The 15,927-nt window shown below is 40.3% G+C and overlaps 1 protein-coding gene across 3 annotated transcripts in view; it reads right to left on the bottom strand.

Moving 5' to 3' along the window:
- Nucleotides 1-3,461: 3,461 nt before the first annotated feature.
- sh2d3ca (SH2 domain containing 3Ca) overlaps nucleotides 3,462-15,927 on the bottom strand; it is a 53,717-nt gene continuing 41,251 nt past the window's right edge. For 2 of the 3 annotated variants that reach the window (XM_085413679.1, XM_085413678.1), the window contains exons 2-12: nucleotides 14,817-14,945; nucleotides 12,114-12,263; nucleotides 11,057-11,334; nucleotides 10,000-10,127; nucleotides 9,512-9,884; nucleotides 8,183-8,312; nucleotides 7,878-7,993; nucleotides 7,238-7,409; nucleotides 7,034-7,145; nucleotides 6,749-6,955; nucleotides 3,462-5,621 (exon numbers count right to left, since the gene is read on the bottom strand). In XM_085413679.1, the coding sequence (XP_085269805.1) occupies nucleotides 5,446-5,621; nucleotides 6,749-6,955; nucleotides 7,034-7,145; nucleotides 7,238-7,409; nucleotides 7,878-7,993; nucleotides 8,183-8,312; nucleotides 9,512-9,884; nucleotides 10,000-10,127; nucleotides 11,057-11,334; nucleotides 12,114-12,263; nucleotides 14,817-14,945 (1,971 nt within the window). In that variant the 3' untranslated portion in view covers nucleotides 3,462-5,445. Of the gene's footprint in view, nucleotides 5,622-6,748; nucleotides 6,956-7,033; nucleotides 7,146-7,237; nucleotides 7,410-7,877; nucleotides 7,994-8,182; nucleotides 8,313-9,511; nucleotides 9,885-9,999; nucleotides 10,128-10,826; nucleotides 10,905-11,056; nucleotides 11,335-12,113; nucleotides 12,264-14,816; nucleotides 14,946-15,927 lie in introns of all 3 variants that reach the window. The other variant, XM_085413680.1, reaches the window with a different exon arrangement.

The following is a 15,927-nucleotide window of genomic DNA, read 5'->3' as shown; positions in this document are numbered from 1 at the left end:
GTTCTCTCTCGTCAACATGTATTTGCACTCTGCCTATTAATACTAAAGCATGCATAAGCATGGAACTACACTGTCTATTGCACCTTTCACACATGCATCCTCAGTCATGCTGGTGACAGTTCCAGCCATAGGTTACAGAATGTGAAGGATGAGGAGGGGGTGGGAGAGGAGATGGTCAGAGGTTTGAATTGCAAATCTGCTGCCGTCTGTTGGCGTCCAAGCCTTAGCAGGCCCTTCCTCGTCTTTATTCATGTGTTAATGAGGAGTCGCTGCAGGGGCAGATAGACAGATCGACCAGGGGCCTGGAGGGTGTGAGGGGAGTGTGAGGTGTGGGTGGGGACACAGGCGGGAAAATCCGGGAGTACTCTGATGGCGGAGGTTGCAGTGGCCGTTCTGAAAGACAATGAAGACATGATGATTATGATTGCAGTCTTTTGTCCCTGCTGCAATGAGAAGTATCCAGACGAGTGAAAACAGCCACGGGGCGAGCTCAGAGGTGTGGGTGGGATTTTTATGGCCATAAGTTTCATGGTTATAGAGTGAGTTATCCAGTAATGATCACACCATCGCTGCTTGTCATGTCACATTTGCTAAGCTGTGTTGAGGTTCATGTACAGCTGTTATGCATAGTGTGCCACATTTCTGTGGAACAAAGACGGATTTTACTTGCTTCTGTTTAAAGAACAGTCACAGCAGTGACCATGACGCCTTCAGTTCAGTACTGAGTAAACCTGAATCTTTTTTTTCACATGCATTATTCCTAAAACTTCAAATCACATTTTCTCTGCTTTACATGTTAAAGGAAGCCAACTGATGGCTCAAATGTGCATCTTCTGCAAGATTTTTTTGAAAGGGCCTATTTGAAGTTTTAAAAAAAAAAGGACTAATCTAATTATCATGCTGCAGTTCTTTTCTTCCTCTTTCTCTTCTTTTTATTTTTCATTATCCAATACCAGGCTTTACATACCAGTTTTAATAACAATTTTATTGCTGTGCTCAAAATATGAGTTAAAACATATGTAATTATCAGATATCTGAACTGGATTATTCTTAATTAGCTTACAATTTCATTCTATGAAAGAAGATTGGTGACCCGATCGGCCTGCTATCATGCTCCACCTTCAACACACATACAGTATATCTACCCAATTTTTAGTCATGTTCTCCTTTCAGGTTAGATGAGAAATAGGAATCATCACTTTCTTCCACTAATATCTGGCTGCAATGGACAGCAGTTGTTAACGTTATGCTACCAGGCAGCAGCAAATCGAGCAGCCAAGGTCACACACGATCAGATGACAATGACCAACACAACGGATTAGCTATAGAAAGAGTGGGGGTAGAGATTAGGGGTGAATTGATGATGGTTGGCTGGCCGACTGGCTTTCAGGTCTGGGAGATCTAGGGTCTGTTTCAATAAGGAACATAAAGAGCAGAAATGAACATGTACCATGATACCAAGCAGGGCGAATCCTCTTAGAGATTACATCCATAACATGTTACGCCTATGGAACTGTATGGAAAGGGAAGACAAAGACACAAGCAAATTATAATTTTTTATTTTATTTTATTTTTTGCCTTAGCAGATTGCAGAGCATCCTATTGTGTCTGATTCTATTGTATTCTTTTTTGTTTGGTTCCTTTATGCTTACAAGCATAGCTGATGTAGATGTAGTCATTTTTCAACTTTATCTTTTTTGAGACAAATTGTTTGACTGGAAAAAGCTGACCTCTTCCTCAGGATTATTGCCTTCTTAATGTCACTATTGCATTCTTCATTAGGGGAATAACCACCAACAGCAGTGTTCCTGCAACATCTGTGGTGTGCTATACATAGACATACATTGGCAAAAGCACACAAACACATGCATTCACACTTAAGGACACACATGCACACACACGTGTGCGCACACACCCTCCATCTGTCTTTTCTCCCTCCTGCTGCCATCAGAATGGATCTGTCTGCAAAACAATGTGGGATGCGTCACACAAATACATATCATATGCTTCATTTTCCCGTAAACACGAGGTAGATACCTGTGCATTTTCATGGCTATTAAAACACTAATACAGTGCCCTGCATTGTGCACAGTCTAAGAACAAGTGGACAGACAAGAGCTAATCTTGAACCTTTAAAACCCGTGAAGTACTCATGCACCACCAGCTACCTAAACGTAAACTAGACTGGGATTGAAGATGGTGATGACAATGGTCACTGAGAGCTAAGGTTGTAAACTGTATATAAAAGAAGGGCCACCTTTTGTTTGATCAAATGGTGACACCTACTGGCTTCCAATCAACATTGCAAGAAAATGGCTTCTTTGGGCACCATTATTTCCTTTTATCCTTATGAGTTCTAAAATAGCTGTTTTAGAACTCTTACTCATCATTTATACTATGAGTAATAGTGGTTCAGCTTTTTATGCTAGAATATTCAAACAGAGGAAGTTTTTTTTAAGTTTCTAAAAAAGTAGCAGTATCACAATGTAGAAATATTCCAAACCCACATTCTGAATTTTCAATCCAGCTATCCATTTTCTTCTCCTTATCCTAGAGAGTAAATTTCCCCCAAAATGTCAGCACTGAAAAGTCTATCTTCAAGATAACACATTTACTCCTAAGACTATTTATTCCTACAGGAGACATAAACCTTTTAAAGTCAGTTACAAATATATAGTTTCCCTTTTAAACACTAGGGCACCACAGCTTTAATCAAACTAGAACCACACACATTAATTAATTAAATAAATAATAATAATCAGCAGTTTTTGCTCATCTCTGATTCTCTGTTGCTACACCGCTGGGTTCAAACCAAATGAGAGTTTTTATTGTTTAGACTATTTGGAATTTTCTTATATAAAATGTTGTCAGTTCTCTATCATTTACTATGATTGGAAGTTCTCAAAGTCTACATACTTAGCTGAACAGAAAAAAATCAAACAAATCAGCGCTTTGGTATTAAGTCATTTCAGTGTGGTAGTTCAGGAGAATAACCCTGCACTGCATCTGTGTAGTGTGTGTGAATATTAGATTAAAGTGCTTGTCTGGATGCATGTGTGACTGGGTGAATGAGGTTTGTAGTGTTAAGTCTTTTGAGTGGTCAATGAGAGCAGAAAAGTGCCATATAAGTACCAGTCCAACTGCCATATTTGTACTTGTTTGTAGTTTCCTTGTTCCTTTTTCCTTCCCCTCATCCCCCAGTTGCGGCAGATGGTTGCATCCGTGTGGAGTTTTAATTTTGTGGCTGGTTGTTGTATGCGTTTGCAGTGTATCTGATGATGAAGAAAAATGACGACGGTATCTCTTATCTTTTCATCTGATTTGAGGATTACAGAAACGTCTCAAACAAAAAATTACCTTTAAGGAGGAGTCCGATTGTTAAAATATAAATGTGTTACGTACAGATAAAACTACACATGCCATATTCACAGCAAAAAAACAAACAAAACAGAATGCATTGACACAAGCAATTTTATTTGAAAAAAGTGAACTGTACAGGACGTAAAAAAAAGAAAAAAGAAAATAAATGAAATCAGTCCCAATCATTTCTTGACATGCTGACAAAGCAGCTTCCTGTACAGCATTCGACAGAGGACAAATAAAAACATATTACATCACTGTAACCAATGTTACCAGTAATCAAACCTAAACCAGTAGGCATACTCTTGGTCTCGAAACACACACACAATAAAAGTGGCATTTCTTCACGTATAGGTCTTCAATGTTACAATTCATGATTCAGGGTTTGTTTGTTTTTTTTGCTGACTAAACCACGCCCCCTGTTGGACCACAGTGGGACTGTCACATGGCTCCTTCCTTCACGAACTCTAGATCTGTACAGCTTATCCCAAACTAGAAAATGCAAATCGAACATCTATTTAAGAATATCCCAGTAAGGACAATTTTCAGAAGCATTTCTGTTTAACTGAATTCTGATTTGACTTTCATCCATTCAGTTATAAGAATTTTTTTTTTTTTTTTTTTTTTTTTTTTAAACATCCACAATGGAAGTCTCTTCCCCAGGGTTCTCAGCATTTGGTTGAAACGATTGCATAGCTCTGAGAGTTAGCGCTAGCCCTCTCAGGCCCTTCAAATGTTAAAGCAAAAACATAACACTGGATAGTCAAGCAAAATGTAACCCCAAAGAAATAAACTTTCTTCAGTCATTTTTAGCTGTATTGCTGAAACACAAATTCAAACATACAAGCAGTAGACGCTTTTTTTCAGGTGTACTACAAATGTGGCACTATTAATTCATCTTTAAAGATTTTCCACAGACACAAAATATCTGCACTGAATGTTACATTTCCTGACTTTGACACATTTTTGTACGGAAGTTATCGAATTGCTACTAAAGCAACATTTTAGTTGGCGTAACATTTTCTGGATCCATGCATCAAACATTTTTTTTTCAGCAAATTTGCAAAACGGAGCCAGATTCAAACTAAAGCATGTTCCCTAATGTTTACATCTTAACTGAGACATTGATTTCACTAAATTTAAAATGTAAACGCTACATTTCTCTTGTCTTTTGTAATGTTGTTTTAGCTCATTTTGGTGCACAGGACAGAAAATATGAGAAGGCTAAGTCAAACAGGCAACTCGGGGAGCTTGCCTTGACCTCTTAATGTTTTTAACCACTCACAAAACCCTCATATTGAAGTTGCTGCATAACTTGTGTGAATGTTTCATTTCTGGTACATTTATTAATGCATGCCTGATACATTTTTAATGGGATTCAGTGGGACTGCATGATACATATTTCATGAGATTTTATGAGCAGGGTTCCCTCAGAATGAGCACTGACAGATTCTCTTCAGTTTCATGAAGCAATGTACATAATGTTTTGATATCCTTTGATCATAATGAATAAATAAGACAAAAAAAATAAAGCAGACATGAAACTTTAATGACATACAAAAATGAAGAAACGCAAACACACTTGCCAGCAGACAAACACTCACTCATTTGCACAGACTAAACATCTACATGAGCTATGCAAGTTTGGCTACAGTGTGAGACAGCAGTTGAGTATCCGTGTTTTACAGGAGCAAAGCCAAATTCTGCACCTCGGTTTGGCACAGTGTAAATGTTGTACCAGAAAAACTGGTCACCCTTCTGCTCCATCTTCTGTTCCGCTTAGATTATCTTTTCTCCCTTTTCATTTGAATATTTCAGCAGTAAGTGAGGAAGTCCACAAAGGGGAACGGAAGAGACTCTGTACCTCTTTTTAAATCCACAGTGAGTGCAACACATTGCCAGCGAGACCCTTTCCGTGTTCCTCTTGCTCACTGCACACTCTTTTAGCTGCCTCTTCTTTCACTCTCACCTTTTTCAGTGTCCAAACTGAGCACTCCCACACCATCCTTTGCAATGCAAAACAAGGCCATACCACTATGAGCGGTAAACTAAAGCACCTGCCCTGTAGGTTTGTCTGGGCAGGTGCTATAGCTCGCTGTGACGCACAGGAGGCTCTAGCTTGTGTGATAGGGCGGTGAGGACCTTGTCAAACTTCTCGTAACGCTCCGATTGGCTGCCCTCAGAGCCACGGCTGCCCCACAGCAGACGCATCTGAAACTCCGTCTGGAAGATGTCATGTATTTCAGCTCGTTCCTGAATTCCTGGAGAGGAGAGGAAGTAACTTATAGAAAAAGCATCTAACAAACTTTACTGTTGCAAACTTAAATATGTAACCCAACCACATCAACAATAAACTGTGAATGAAAATATAAACTGCATTTATAAATAAAATCACAAATAAAATAAAATGTGAAAACTTAATTACATAAAACATGGATGGAAAAACTGTACAGAGAAGCACAACTCAATTTTTTAAAAATGGCCTAAGAGAGTTCCACCCAGTCCCCACCGTTTATGACCAGTTAATACCAAATGACAGACTTTGCAAACATGTGAGCCAGTTCTTTTTGCTGGTGAAGACTGTGAGACAAGGCCGAGAGCTCTAAAACTGGCGCTTTGACAACCGATAACTTCCGTTGCCGATGCTGCTGAATTTTCCACGCTTAATGATCATTCCACGCATTGCAGTAAGTCTACAGGGAAATCAACGTAAATGTACCCAGCGCTTAATAAAAGGAAGTACAACTCCCAAACCCTAACCTGTAAAATGGATTAGAGACGGATTTTGGCCATAAAATGTTTAAGCTGAACTAAGTTTTACAGCATGAAATAAGCATCTCCACTCTGGTCTGTAGAACTGTTGATGAAAGGAGCAAGCTGAGGTCACGGTGATCAATAGCAGAATAACGGAAAACAGATGTGAACTGATAGCTATTGACAGATTGTTCGATAATGCAGTAACTGATTCAAACTGAGAATCAGTGGAGGGATATTAAGAGGTCAATACAGTCTGCATGGTAGCAACCACACACGGTTATTACATCACAGTGATGCTGTGACACTGAACACACATTTATAGCAACGCATCGAGATGTAACAACATGTCAAGCTGGCAACAACCAACTGATTACTGACAGGAAACAAGGGCTATGGCATATATTTATTACGCCACTGGGCTATAGCACCATCAAATTTGTCACATAAGTCTTAAAAATCCTACAAAAATCAACTACAGCACAAACACAAAGGAAAGGTCCACTGTGAGTGACTGCAATTAACATAACCCACTAGTCAAAACTTACATCCTGCAGTAAAAGCTACAATGTCATTAGTTTTGCAGAAACCTGAAAATAAATAAAATATTGGACTGGATATAGGTTCCTCTTACCCTGTAATTTCATCTCTGCATTGGTTCTGTAGAGCTCCCCGTGATGTGCGATGGTGCGAGCTGCCTCTAGGTGGTACATGACTACGTCTACTCCCACCTCTGCACTCTCCCAGGGTTCCAGTACATCCCCAAGAGCCATACCACGCTCCAGTAAAGACAGGACGGGAATGATGTGAGGGAAGGTGGTGTTGGACAGAGCACTGGATTCTGAAAGCACGGGATAGTTTTGACTTTAGTGCTGTCAATGAATTTTTGTACAAGACCAACCAGCCACAGAAATCTCACCTTTGCCGTCATTTATATTCTTCATGAAAGGCTTGAGTTTCTTCTCGTATAGAATAGCTCCCTCTGTATGTCTTTGGCGTAAGGTTACCCATGTCTGCTCCAGACGGGATATCTGAGGGAGTGTAAGACACAAAATTAGAATGCGTTTGGCGCTAGCCTTCACGGATTTTCCACGCTAACGACGGTGGCTTCTGACTCTCTTACCTGCGGGAGCTCCAGAGCTCTCATCACAGCAGCAAAACCAAACATGTTGCCCAGGCTGCTTTTCAACTCTGCTGCTAACTGAATGGTCTTATGGAGCAGGGCCGCCCTCTCCTCCGTGCTTCCTGTACAGCCAAGCAGGTCCACAGCCATCATGATAGACATGGTGTAGAACCTGAGAAACAAAGTTTATTTGTTTAACACTTATTTCAGAGGCAAGTCAAGGTCTATTAAAGCCATCCTGAATTCACATCACTCGAGTGAAGTGAGTTGGAATAATCTGAAGGAGCCTTTTAAAAGAAGAAGAAGAAATTTATTATTTAAAGTACTCTAAATAATTTTACAAAAACTTTAGAATGGGACTTATAGTTGAGCAAAAGGGAGCTGTAATGCGTAGGGTGATGCTTCACATTTTGCTTTATAACAAGTTTGACTGCATTCCCATGCTGTTTCATGAAAGAAATATTTATTATGGAAGCAGAGGAACAAGGGGAGCGCAGCAGAAAATCAGAGTAATTGAAGGCGATGATTTACAGAATACGAATAAGAATGGAATCAAAAAGATAATCAATAGCTGGATTAATGAAAGGGTTACTCAGTGATGCATAAAGGAAGATGTTAGAAAAAGAAAAAGCATCTGCACCTCTCCAGTAGGTCAAGTCTCAGTTGGTGTCCATGTGGTAGAGTCAATAACTCAAGCCCTGAGGACACTCCCATCATCCTTTGCATTTCTGGGGTTACACCTAATATTCTAGCAACCTGCCAAATAAAGGAGAAGAAAGTGTGTTCATGGTTTTATGCTTATATTTCTGTTGGGCTACATGCATGTTTATTTTGGTACATAAATCTTTGGCAGTAATATGCATCTCAGTATGCATTTATGTTTAACTTATAAGTTTAAGCTTGCTGCGTTAGCTGCGTGTATTTATTTCTGTATTTTCTTCGTACCGTGCAGTCCACCATGGTAATATGTTTAGCTGCAGCCCTTGCATCCACCTCAGCCAGCAGCTCTTTGACTCTCTTCAATACAGACATCTCCAGAGGCTTATTCTCAGCCGGCATAAGGCAAGACTCATACCTGCACAAGAACGATTACACCACATTAGAAAATACCAAGGCAGCACAGGAAACGGGCACTAGCGAGGATACCAGAAGAGGCCCAACTTGTTTAAAAAAAGATTGAGAGGACATGACTTTAAATTGATTACGGGGCTCACGCCGGTATCTCAGTTTGTAACCTAATAGAATTTAGTGCCTTCAATAGCAAAAATGGTCCCTGAGTGAGCACAAACATAGAGCATGGGGGCTGTGCAATTTCATGCTCATCATCTGCTGACACCAATACATGTACTCATAATATTGACCATCCTCATTAGCAATCTGAGTATACTGTTGTAATATCAGCTGGTACATGGGATGTGATGTGTCCAAAACAACCGCAGCTTTTTGCTGCCATTTTTCCCCAGTATTGCTCACACCAATTTAGCAAATCTCCCCCTGCACCAGAATTTCACAGGGGGACACAAGGATAGCCAGAGGTACTGCCAACTCGGTGCATCCTGCCATTTTCATTTTACAAGCTTCATCTGCTGTGTCCTCTTAAGGCACCGCAAGCCCAATGAAATACAGTATCTGCTGCGTCTATGACCAGAGCAAAAAGCCTGGCCTCGGGCTGTTTCCCCACAGGATTATCAGTTGCTTACTCAAGCCTGTTTTCCACTCCGTTCATTCATGGCTTTACTGCAGAGCCTGTCAAAACTTCCTCACTCACTCATATTTTCGCACTCTATAACTAAATGTCAGCAGGTGTATTGCCCTTTGAGCAGAATATTCTTCAACCTTCCTTAACTGTATACTGACCACACGATAGGCTGGCTATTCACCCTGCTTGTTACTTGTAACACATAAGCTGGTTTTGTTTGATATCCTTTCATGTAACAGCTGCCTTCTGGCTAGGTCTAAAACATTGCAGTTGTTGATATATCTGTCAGTCCAAATGTTAAATCTAGCCATATAACACAACATATAACAAACCGAGAAAAAATTTCACATTTTTTGTGCCTACTCTTCGTCCTATGGCCATAATTCATTAAGAATTATGAAAAACTAAAAACCGAATCATAGTCATGACCTTTCCTCTCAAAACAAGCAATAATATAAGACAAATCATAAAACTCACAAATGCATTTTAGTATGGAGTATGTCCTCGTCATATAATATACAATATGGAAACACCATGAAATACAAATCTGGAAGGCTGGCTTTATTGTTTCGTACCTGGATGGCTTAAACGAGGAAGATGTCTCCACTTGTGGGGCGCTGAACACCCCCTCTCCTTCCTCTCTTGCTCCCTCCACTGTCCCCTCCTCCACTCTCAATCGCTCTACGTAGCTTTTAGTTGGTGGTTTGGGGGGCCCAGAGGGACAAGGTCTGAGGTCACAGTAGCTCCCTGCTGTTTCTGAAGAATGTGATTGGTAGTTGGGATGATGGGCCGGTGAGGAGTGCGCTGAGTGAGAGGTACGTGGGGGAAATTCTGGAGGGTTGTCACTGGCTGAGGGGCTGACTTGGGGGTCGCTGGAGCGACGCATCACAGGGGAGGGAGGGACAACAGCCAGGACCCGCCCACCTGAGTGGGCTCTCTGCCTGGTGACTAAAGAGAAACAGAGAGAGAGCAAAAAGGAACCTTAAAAACTCCGCTGAGTGAGTTAGGGAACATGATTATGTTTTATTTATGCGCCTGAGTCTGTGACTGCCTGGTTACTTACTAGCACTATACGCCGGAGACAATGGGGTTTCCCCGACAGGTGACAAGGGGCAACGATACTCCTGAATCTGGTCCATGCTCATTGCACAGTTCCGCATTGCGTCTTTATGGTGATGGATCGTCGACAGGCTGCAAACACAGCATTTTTAAAGAGATGTTAAAGAGATGTTAAAAATCTAACATCTCTAACATCTCTAACATCATGCTAAGGTAATATAGGGGACCTCATAAAGCAGTGCAGCTCAGATTCAGATGACAGGAGTGGTGTGGTTAAGGATGTACGGATTTATTCTTGGTGAGAGAAAAGGGAGACGTTTTAGTCGTCATGATAAATAGATGTGTTATTTTCTGAGCAAAAATCAAGTTTGTGACTTAAGCAGGAGCAAAGACGTGGAGTACAGTTTAATCTCTTCTAAACTGGTGAAAAAAAATAGTTAAATAACGTTTAAGATTCACAATCGCCATTCATATCCAATTAAAACCGTTATCAGCAGTAACGCCCACTTTCAAACCCAGTTATTTTATCCAATGTGCCTTACATCCATTTCATACAAATAAGGTCAACATGTTTTTACACTGTACACAACAACGTATTTGTCTGCTCCTCCTTGGTAGATTCAATTTCAAGTTTCAAACACCCTTTCTCGTTGAAACTTGACTGATCCAGTGCAGGACTGAATAAGACAGTGGGCAGCTTCACTCTGATTATTAGGGAGGTGCTAATGGTGTCAGTGAAGTGAGGGGTGGGGGGCTTCAGGAATGTGAAAGGTAAGTGCACTAACTCTGTGCTCAAAAACAACACCAGTGCCACAAACACACACACACAACCTGCAGTTGGGCACAGGTTCCGGCTCTGGTTCTGGTGTTGCCACTGGTGTCTCAACTGGACTTTGACTGTCTGAGTCACTAATCGTGTATATAACATAAAGCAACAATGACGTTACAAGACTGCAGAACATCATCAGGATTTTATTATCATCTGTCCAGCAGGGGGTGTTTGCGGGTTGAACAGCATCTCCGCTTAAACACCGACCTGACTCCCAGATCACTCGGCTCACCTGTGAGGTATGATCTTTTCAGTTGTCAGCCCATCGGTCATAGTGACACTCCTCCTCTTGATGTACGCTCCCCTCTGACTGGACGGTGAGTAGGCAGAGCCTTGCTTGCTGTTGGAGAGGGCAAAAGTGGCTTCTAGGTAGCGCAGAGGGAGAGTTCTGCTTACTGGACAGTAGATGTGGACGCCGCTGGACTGGGAGACCGGTTTGCGTTGACCGACGTAAAACCGCACAAGCTCTTGTACCGAGTCGAAACTATCAGACTCCAACATGTACTGCACCTGGAGAGGAAGAAATAAGAAATTGTGTCACGCACAAAAGCCAACTATCCCTCTAAAATTCAGTGTATACAACTTTCAAAGTACAGTGCGTAGAAGAAGCTGGTAAGTGCTTCAAAAGAAGAAGAAGACATCAATAAGCGGTGTAGCAATTAAAGCTTGGAAACAAAAACTAACAGAGGCACAGCTGGTCAACAAGGCACACCTGTGCCAAATTAGCCTCCACATGTAATTATCTCAGTCATTAGAGGCAGCAAGAGAAAATAAGCCTTTCTAATGGATGGATTTGGCATGCACATAAACACAAATAAAACTACAAAAACACCATTCAGATTAATATTGCAGGTACAACACGATTGTTTGCACGCAGGTTTGACGGAGCTCTTAGTTGAGCTGAAAATGGGAGGAAGGCGCCAAACCGGTAAAGACAGAGGACACGTTCGCAGGTCATACAAGGGTGAAACAACACTGAAGATGGATGCACGGATTCCATTCTGATGCCATCACTGGTACTGTGCATGCTGACTCAGTGGGAAAACTCACTGAGGCATCTAAGTGTAACAGAGCCATTGTTAATGTTATTAGTTACGCCTGTGCTTCTGCTGCTACCATCATGAAGGGACTTCATGCAACTTAAAAGACCAGTGGTAGCTTTTTGTGGTTTTCTGATCTTCGAGGACTAAACAAAAAGACATTTAAAGTAGAATCCAACAAAGTAAACAGGGATTAGATGATGTTTCAAGCAGTGCCGATTATTAAGCCCCTAAAAGAAGAACATGTACCTTGGTCTCATTGGATTTCACCAGGACTTTACTAATCTTGAAGTGTAGCACCTCATTATCCCACCGACAGGTCAGAACATAGTCACCCAGGTTGAGCAGAGAATCGCGCACAAGGAAGTCTCCATTGCGCAAAACCAGAGTCTCTGATACCTATAGATGGAGAAAAAAAAAAAATACAGAAAGGATGGTTTTAAGCTTGAAAGCAAGACAGCTCACTGATCTGAGCTACAGCTTGTGCGTGAACGTTTAGTTTCTGACACTCTGGTTGTTGAACAATTGAATTTAGAGGATTGTGATTATTTATAACAATGCCTTAGGACAGTTTGTGTTCCTGAAAATAAAACAACTATCTGTCTAGCTGCCAAACTTGTCTGCCGTGCTGCTAAGGAAAGTTTGATTTCGCCATGAAGGATAAAATAATTGATTTTCTTAAGATGCATTTCAGAGTTCAGCACTATTTGTAAAAAAAAAAATAAAAAGAAAAAATAAAAAGAAAGTTATTCTTAAATTTTATTGACAAAACAAGCAATCCAGAAGCATTGTTAGTGTTAGTGAAACACCTCTGGGCTGTACATCTTGCTGTTACTAAACACTGCAGATGGTTTCTGTGAGAAGAAATCACAAATATTGATCTAGTAGCCACACAGGAAGGAAAAAAAAATATTTCAAACTCAGCAGTTTTCCCTTTACAGCAGCCTTCAAGGAGGGAGAGAAAGCAGAATGTGCAAAGCTTTAAATTCATTCAATAAAAGAAATCAAGGCACAGAATATGAAAGGCAACACAGTCCAGGGTTAGCAGTGTCAGATACCAGCAGGAGGCAGTATAAACACAGGTCAAAGGCTCAACAGAAGGGCACAATATTCTTTCTCTACCATTTTCAAACATACCAACAGTATAGATTTAAAAGGACATTAACAAATATGTCTAAAAGGAAAGCCATATTGAGCAATAAACTAGAATACAACAAAAGGAAGATGATCAAGAAGGAGGAACGGGATCTATGAAAGCTAATGTACAGTAACCATCCACAGGGTGCCTGAGATCTATCCACTAGGCATTGTTTTGTAAGCAGGGGGCTGGGGTTTCCCCAAGTTTACACTGGGGTAAATCCATGAATAAATGAATATTTTATGTAAATCAAAGAGGAAAGACTCACAGATGGTTGATTTGAATCTGTGTTTCTATGTGTGTGTGTGTGTGCGCGTGAAAAAGAGACAGAGGTTTATCAAGAGACAGAGGTCGTCTATGAAATACTCTCCACATGTGCATGCAGTGCATCAGAGTCTGTGGCTGTGTGTCTCTTTGTATCTATGTCTTAGTCACCAGCTGTGAAATTCAATTGCGTACATCAGCAACACGCGCAGCTGTCTGTTTGGCAGAGATTCCTCCTCCTCAATGCTAAAGCAATTTCTACTGAGCTGTGACAGATGATGGGATTCATTAATCAGTGTCACTCTGTGTGTAAAGCATTTAAACTGGGCTTTCAAAGCCAGAACTTTGGCCAAGTAATCGCTCAACTAACACTACTGGAGGACAACCCACTTCAACCCACAACAAAAAACAAAACAAAACAAAAAACACTCCAATCGCTTCACTGAAATTCTGAATGAATTGGTAGTGATGGAGGTGGGGGGGGATACAAACCATGGCAGCATTAGATCATTAACTTAAAAAAAAAAAAAAGAAGAAAGATTCATACTACGCATCTAAGAGGCTGTGGCATGAAGCCTGAATCAAAACTTTTTCAATCATATCATAGATAACTCCATTCTTAAACAGGGTAGTCAAAACAGCTTTGGTGTGATCAAAGCGAGTCAGTTTACAAGCTGCAGCTAATCTTTGAGGCATCTTTGCTGGAAACTTTGCTTTGATTCTGTCCCTGATAAAAGCACAAAAACAGAAGGTAAGCTAAAGTTAGAACACTAATTTGTAACACAACAGTTAAAGCAGGTTCTGCAGTTGAGAGTGTTAGTTATCACAAATAGTGAGACGGTGTTCAGGTAGTGCATCAGAAGTTGTGGATTAACGTGGATTAAAATTTTTCTTTTTCTTTTTTTTTTAAACTTTTGATTGGGTGGACAAAACACACAATGGGATTGCCAAATTAAAAGTTCAAATATGCACAAGTGAAATTTGCAAATTGCTCGGTTAGTACAAAACCCCAAAAGCAAAGGGTCTTCAAAGTGCAGCCAGTGATGCTGCAGTGATGGCTCTTGGTAGGATTTTATGCAGCCTGCAAGCCCAATACTGCAAGTTTTATTCATTTGCAGCTTGAGACATACTATGATGCCGTAAACAGAGCAAGACCAGGGGGAAATAAGTTGTTAATATAATGTTCCTAATAAAATATACAGCCCATAACAGCGATCCGTCTAAAGGTTAAAAAAGTAATAAACCAGAATAAAGGAAAACTTGCATAACCTTCCAAAATAAAAACCAACAAAAACCTTCAATAAAGATTTTTGATTTGTGCATTTTCCCCTGTGCGTTCCTCACAGAGGAAAATGCACACCTTTATAAACTGGCAATCAGTTTAGTCAATTTTCAACTGCATGGATTGACGATGAAAAGTAGGCAACCCCTTACATGTATGAGTCATTCTTTTAGTTACATTTATGTACCAGTATATTATCATGCATATATTCGGGACTTTCAGTGTTGCAAGTATAAAGATTCTACATTGTGCTTCATGAAGTTTGTACCTCTCTGGGTATGTGTCCATGGTACCAGCCATGGCTCCTGATGTCAGCAGGGCTCAGTTTCAGCTCCTCCTCTAGTTCTTTGCGGAGTTTCTCAGGAGGAGACTCCAGCAGGTACTTCTCCTTAGAGAACTGTATAAGCAAAAACAAGAGAAGAAAACCAGACATCAGTTAGGGGTGAACTTGTAGCTTGTACAGTGTACTTGCATGGAGAAAAAAAAAGATAAGAGGAAAAGTCTATACATGTCTTATTTGGCAAAACCCCACAGAGATGAAGATTTATTTACAAAGGCGATTTGAGTTCATATACACACACACACACACACGTGTATATACGTATATACACGTGTATATACGTATATACACGTGTATATACGTATATACACGTGTATATACGTATATACACGTGTATATACGTATATACACACATATATATACACATATATATATATATATATTTTTTTTTTTTAAATTAAATAGTATGATAATGTAATATGGGTGTACGGTTAAACAAAGCATCTTTTCCATAAATACGCAGACATGCACAAAAACACACACTTGGTGTTACAGAAGGCAACACTGCAGGGAAGCATCACTGTGTGCTTCCTCCCACACAAACATGCACGCACACACGCACACACAATACAGAGCAGAAACAATCCGATCGACCCTGACCTGATTACTAAGAGGAAGAAATCATCATGAGCGAGCTCTTATTATTCTTATGTATTATAGAGACGTTGCTTTAGTCTGTGCAGCCTGAAGTGCAGCCACTCAGGAAGTAATTTGTGTTTCTGCAATATTACAACAAACCCCACACATTAATACAAATGCGTTACACAAACAAATGGAACATGATTCACATTTCAAAGTCACATATTTCTTTACAGTAAATGACAAGTGTTTGATTACGTTCATTTTTATTTACATAACATAAAAAAATTACTCCTCATTTGAAACTAAATCATGAAAATGCCATGTGCTAAAGTACTCTACTATTTGCTTAGGTGAGGAAGATAAAAACAAGGGAAATCCCACACTGGGATGCGTGGGTAATGTGAAGACACCATAAGAAATGATGATTGTGGAAAGATTGAGGTCAGACAAGCGACCA

Source organism: Rhamphochromis longiceps, linkage group LG7, assembly GCF_057381845.1.
Source record: "Rhamphochromis longiceps isolate RC_006_pf linkage group LG7, R_longiceps_female_GT1.1, whole genome shotgun sequence".
In the NCBI taxonomy this organism is placed as follows: Eukaryota; Metazoa; Chordata; class Actinopteri; order Cichliformes; family Cichlidae; genus Rhamphochromis; species Rhamphochromis longiceps.
Note: the sequence above shows the minus strand (reverse complement) of the source record. Positions and strands in the feature narration are given on the sequence as shown.